We start from the raw sequence: 5,091 nt of genomic DNA on the forward strand, positions 1-5,091 counted from the left end.
TACACGAGCACCCTGGGGTGCTGCCATCCCTCCCCTCTCCTCAGCCTTCTCCAGGGTCCCTTTCTCTGGTCCGACCTTTGTGGGAGCAAACTGCAGCTGCGCTTCAGCTGCTAGACGGGGAAAGTGTGTGGTTGCACCCGCTCCCCTCCTTGGGACTCTCGCGATGGGCTGGTGTATGGGGATGTGGTTTGGTACCAGGCAGGGTTTGTTCCCTGTCTTTTCTCCACCAGTTCCTGGAGGGCACTGGGTGCCCAGGGAAGGAGCTGTGAGGGCAGGTCCCATATTCCCAGGTGGGGTGGCAGCAGGACACAGCCAAGGGCACACCTGGCAAGAGGCTACATGTGTGGCCCTCAGACTTGCCTGGCGTCCTAGCCACGCTGGCCACCTTTGCACGCTACCTCAGGCTGCTGTCCCCAGCCCTCACCCCGGCTGGGGGGCACCAATCTCTGCCAGGGGAAAGAGATGGTGTTTTGTTCTCTGGCTCACTCCTGCCCAGCGGCTGATCACGCACACACAGGGCCCTTTCAGCACAGGGAGAGGAGGGTGATGGCGTTGGGAACGCAGGGAACAAAGGTCCCCATTGATGCTGGCTGCAGCCCCATGGGTTTCTGTGAGCTTGGGCAAGGCTGGTGTGCAGGCACAGCTGTGCACTGAGCTGGGGCAGCAGCAGTGCCTGAGCTAAACCTCCCCATGCCAGGCTGCATGGGAAGCCTTGCTGCCTGCCTGGAGGGGGCTGAAGCTGGAGGAGAGAGGGGACAGTGGGATTTGGGCTAAAGTCCTGTGTAGGAAGAGCAGTGAGTGTCCTGGCCCCGGACGGTAACAGCCTGCTGGCTCTCCGCCCACCCTGCCGCTCACAGGCACATAGTTGTGCCTTAAAGACCTGGGTCTTGGGAAGATCTGCTGCAAATGGGAGAGGTGCTAGGGTTTAAGCAGTGGGGTGGGAGCATCCCTCTGTGGCCTGGTTCCCCAGAGGCTCCCAGGCACGGATCCTGGGGAGAATTTCCAAGAGAAGCAACATTTGAATCAATAGTTCTTTAGTAGCTGCTGTGGAAATGTGTATCTAAGGGCAGTGTTTGTCTGATCAGGGGCAGAAAAACACCGTCCGATGACCTCCCCGTGCACCAGCACTGTGCAAACTGTCAACGACTCTGTGGCAAACGGCACGCAGCCACCCACAGAGCACATGTAGGGCCCTGCGACAGTCAAGTCCGCCCTCATGCCTAAACAAGACCATCCTGTTTCACACAGGGCTCTCTGTGAGAGAATTGTGCATCCTGTGTGGCTCTGGACGTGCTTCTACCATGTGCATTGCCTGATGCAAGGCAGCGATTAGTTTTGCCGTGGTCGTGCTGTAGGTGCTACATTAGGAGACGTGGCAGAGGCTGTCACAGTGTGGGCTGAGTATTAAAGGACAGCAGCACATCACCTGTGGCAAGTGACTCTTAAAAGACCCCAACTTTCCTCTGGGTTGCTGGAGGAGAAAGAGAGATTTTAAGGGCTCCCTAGCTGGGAACAAAGATTTTGGAGTCAGGGTTATGAATCTCATGGCTGGGGTGGGAAGGAAGGGTGGGCAGAGTCCTGCAGGGGCTGCTGGCCCACACTGCACAAATGGGACTGGTGAGTGCTGCTCCTCTGGGACCTTCTCCTCTGCAGCCTCCCCTTCCATGCTTTTTTTCTGGCTGGGGGTGGGGGAGTAGGAAAGCCAGAGCAACAAATGGACAGACAGATATATATCTTGTTCACAATTGTTCTTAATTTTAATTTATTTTCTTTAATTTTTATAAAATACATTTTGTAAGATAAGTCTCTAAAAACTTGCTCCTTTTTATTGCTTGTTAACAAGTTGAAATTCTAGATCAGAAATGAAGGAAACACTTTCAGTTGATTAACTCTCTTTTTTTGTGTGTGTGTGTGCACGTGTGTGTGCGTGTGTGTGTGTTTGGGGTCTGAGGAAAAGGGTGGGAAGGAGGACCTGGTTATTTTTTGTTAAATGGGTACCAAAAAAACCCCAGCAAACCCCCAAGAGAGATAGCATCAATGTGAATTTCCCGATCTTGACTGGTTTCTCCCCACCCTGCCGTCCCTCCTGGCATCTCCCCCCTCCCCAGCCCGTGTGCGTTGGTAGCCTGGACAACTTATTTCAGTGTTCCCGGCAGCAAGGATCCTTCGAACGCTCTGCTCTGCAGATCTGCTCCTTTATCCTTGCCCCTGCTGAAACCAGCACTTAAAAGAAAGATTATGATCATACAGACAAAAAAAAAAACTATGGAAGATGGAGCTACAGTCTGCCACTGAAAGTAGTTTCTCCAATAAATAAACACAAAGATTAGCATTAAGGAGAGGCACAGAAGAGTAAAACAAAACACCAGTTGGTGGGGAGTACTAGAAACAACGTTTTGGTGGGTCTGGCTGGACCCATACTACCCAGCCAGAGAGCTTTCCTCCAGCTGCTGTGGAGAGCCATCATGGGGGAGAGGTAACCACCAAACCCCTCACCCCGCTGCACCCCTCCATGGGAAAACACTGAACTGGCACCAGAAAGGGTCTGGTTTGCAGATATGGGCATGTTTCTGCCCTGTGACCCCCACACCGCTGCCTTTCCTTCCCTCCTCAACTCCTTTAAGGGCTTCAGCTGGAAGCGAGATGCTGCCAGTCCCTCCCACCCTGGCAGACACAAGACAGTCGTCCTGACTTGCAGGAAACACGGGGGAAAAAAAGTGAGGGGAAGAGGGGGACAGAATGAGAGAAAGTGAAAAACAAATCAAGCTCTCCGACACAGCGGAGGTTAGAGAAGCAGATGTCACCCCAGAGAAGAGCACCATTGTGAAGGCACGAGAGCATGCGGCGAGCGCAGCGCTTGCAGGGCAGGGCAGGCGAAGGTGTGCAGTCCAAAGGGTCATCACCTACCTACGGAGGCACAACTCTGGCTTTACGCTCCCGGGGCACAGCACAGGGATGTCCCCTCTTGATCAAACCTATCTGCCACCTCTCTGCTGCCTGGAGTGTAAAGCTGAGTGTCCCCCTTGTCTACAGAGACACCAAACTCCTTTAATAAGGCTTTAATAGGGGCAGCTGGGTTAGGGCTTTATCAGCATTGGGGTCAGTGCTCTCTTCTCCACAGTGGGAAGATCCTTGCCCTAAACTCCCTTTGCCTTGGCTGCAGCAGGCAATTTGGGGTAAATTCATCTTTCCTTGCTAAGGAGAAAAAAAAAAATCCTTCTCTTATTCTCCATCCATGGGTGGTGACAGCAGACAGCTCCAGGAGAGTCTCTAGCAATGGTACCAGGACTGGGCCAACTTCCTTTTCTCTCTGGGTATCCTTTTGCTACTAATGGAGCAACCTATATGGATTTCTCCTCCCAGAAGCATGAAGGCCTTTGCTCATCCCTAGGCAACATCAGGACAACTGATGTAAGTCAGTCCCTCCTCTTCTCTGTCTGGTTTTAACAGGCTTGGCCCTAGAGTGAACCGGTTACAGATGAGCAGAGAGAGAAAAGTGCATGAAGAGGTGTCCGTTGGTGGGAAGCTCTCCTTCCTGGTCACGCTCAGCACGATGGATGCGAGGGAGGAAGAGGAGGGGAGTCAGCGGTGAAGACAGAGTTAACGCAGGAGACCTGGTGTCAGGTGGCTGCAGTGTTAAAGCCTTGGGGTTAGAGAAAAGAAGGGCATTTGGTCTGGCTGGTCTCCACCGCGTGGGCTAGAACTTGGTGCCTCGGCCCATCAGCTTGAGGACAGCAAAGTTGTATGTGGCGGCGATCATGAAGGTGAGCTGTGGGTGGGAAGAGAGTGAGTGAGGGGGGAGGAGGAGAAACGAAGCTCCTGCAGGCAGGGAGGGCAAGTGAGGTGGGACTCCTCACCAGGATACACCAGAGGTGGCATCCCTGAGCCCAGCACCCCAACAGGGCAATTGCTGCATGGAGCCCCATGGCACCGCTGCACCGGCAGGACACCGCAGTGTCTTGTCGCTGGCGTAAAGCAAGAGGAGAGCCAAGGAAAGGCAGGGGACTCTGTGCACAGGCAGCAGACCTGGTGGTCTCCTAAAGCCTCTCCAGATCCCCTCCAGCAGCCACCTCTACCTTCTTATGGCCTGAACTCACCATCTGCACTTATGTGCCACAAAATGACACAAGCACGGGCTCTGTCACATCCAGGCCCATCACCTCTGTTGTCCTCTGCCCCCACATCCTCACCAGGTGGAGGAGATCAGCTGGCAGGGGGAAGACCAACTCACCAGTGAGACCAGGGTGGCGGCTGCCCCCACGAAGGCCGCAATGAAGAGATGGAAAGTCATCTGGAACTGCAAGGGAAGAGAGAGGTGAGTTCCCGGGGTCCTGCGTGCCAGCTGGGGAGGTCAGTGCTGAGGCCACCCACTGAGAGGAGTGCACGTGGGGTGACGGGAGGTGCTCACCTCGCTGGTCTTGCAGATGGAGAGCAGGTTGGAGCCGCACACCTTGCCAGGGAAAGCATTCCAGGGCAGGATGCCTGGTGAGATACCGGGAGCCGGGTGAGCTCAGCATGGCCACCAGCCAGCCACCTTGCTCAGTGTCCTGCAGCCACAAGTGTCACGCACACCCTGGCATTTTGGGGCTCTTCAGCACTTGCCTCTGCTTTATCTTAGCCTTGTCTGCCTGGACCCTCTCCTCCATCCCCGCTCCACCCTGGGCCCTGGCTCCTGGGCAGCAAACCTGGCACTCACCGTACATCCTGGCATCTGCACACAGGGTACCAATGCTGGCCGAGGTCTTGCTGGGGTTGGCAATGGACTGGCAGGTAGTCCAAGTGTTAAAGTAGATGTAGACGGGCACCGCAGAGCAGGCGAAGACCAGGAGCCAGATGATGGTCAGGACGTAGGTAATGCCCACAAACTGCAAGGGGCAGGACAAGCCGGGGCAGAGCCATGGTTACTGAGCGGCCAGGGACACGCTCAGGGGAGTGCAAGGGTCCCCAGGCAGGAGAGGACGCGTGGCAGGCAGGGGACTGAGATGCTGCCTGCATCTGGCTCCGCACTGCCCGCCAAACCCAGTGTGTCCCCAAGCAGTCAGCATGGAGCAGCAGCCCGAGCCGGACGCCTCTGTGGCTTATGGGGCCAGC

At 55.4% G+C, this 5,091-nt stretch overlaps 1 protein-coding gene across 1 annotated transcript in view; it reads right to left on the reverse strand.

Moving 5' to 3' along the window:
- Nucleotides 1–3,080: 3,080 nt before the first annotated feature.
- The window catches only part of PLP1 (proteolipid protein 1), a gene marked incomplete at its 5' end in the record, with an annotated part of 2,867 nt that continues 856 nt past the window's right edge, over nt 3,081–5,091 (reverse strand). Inside the window, 4 exons of the mRNA XM_010285054.1 lie at nt 3,081–3,769; nt 4,232–4,297; nt 4,409–4,482; nt 4,697–4,865. Coding sequence (XP_010283356.1) covers nt 3,698–3,769; nt 4,232–4,297; nt 4,409–4,482; nt 4,697–4,865 — 381 coding nt within the window. The remainder of the gene's footprint in view (nt 3,770–4,231; nt 4,298–4,408; nt 4,483–4,696; nt 4,866–5,091) is intronic.

This window comes from Phaethon lepturus, unplaced genomic scaffold (assembly GCF_000687285.1).
Source record: "Phaethon lepturus isolate BGI_N335 unplaced genomic scaffold, ASM68728v1 scaffold25364, whole genome shotgun sequence".
Classification (NCBI taxonomy): Eukaryota; Metazoa; Chordata; class Aves; order Phaethontiformes; family Phaethontidae; genus Phaethon; species Phaethon lepturus.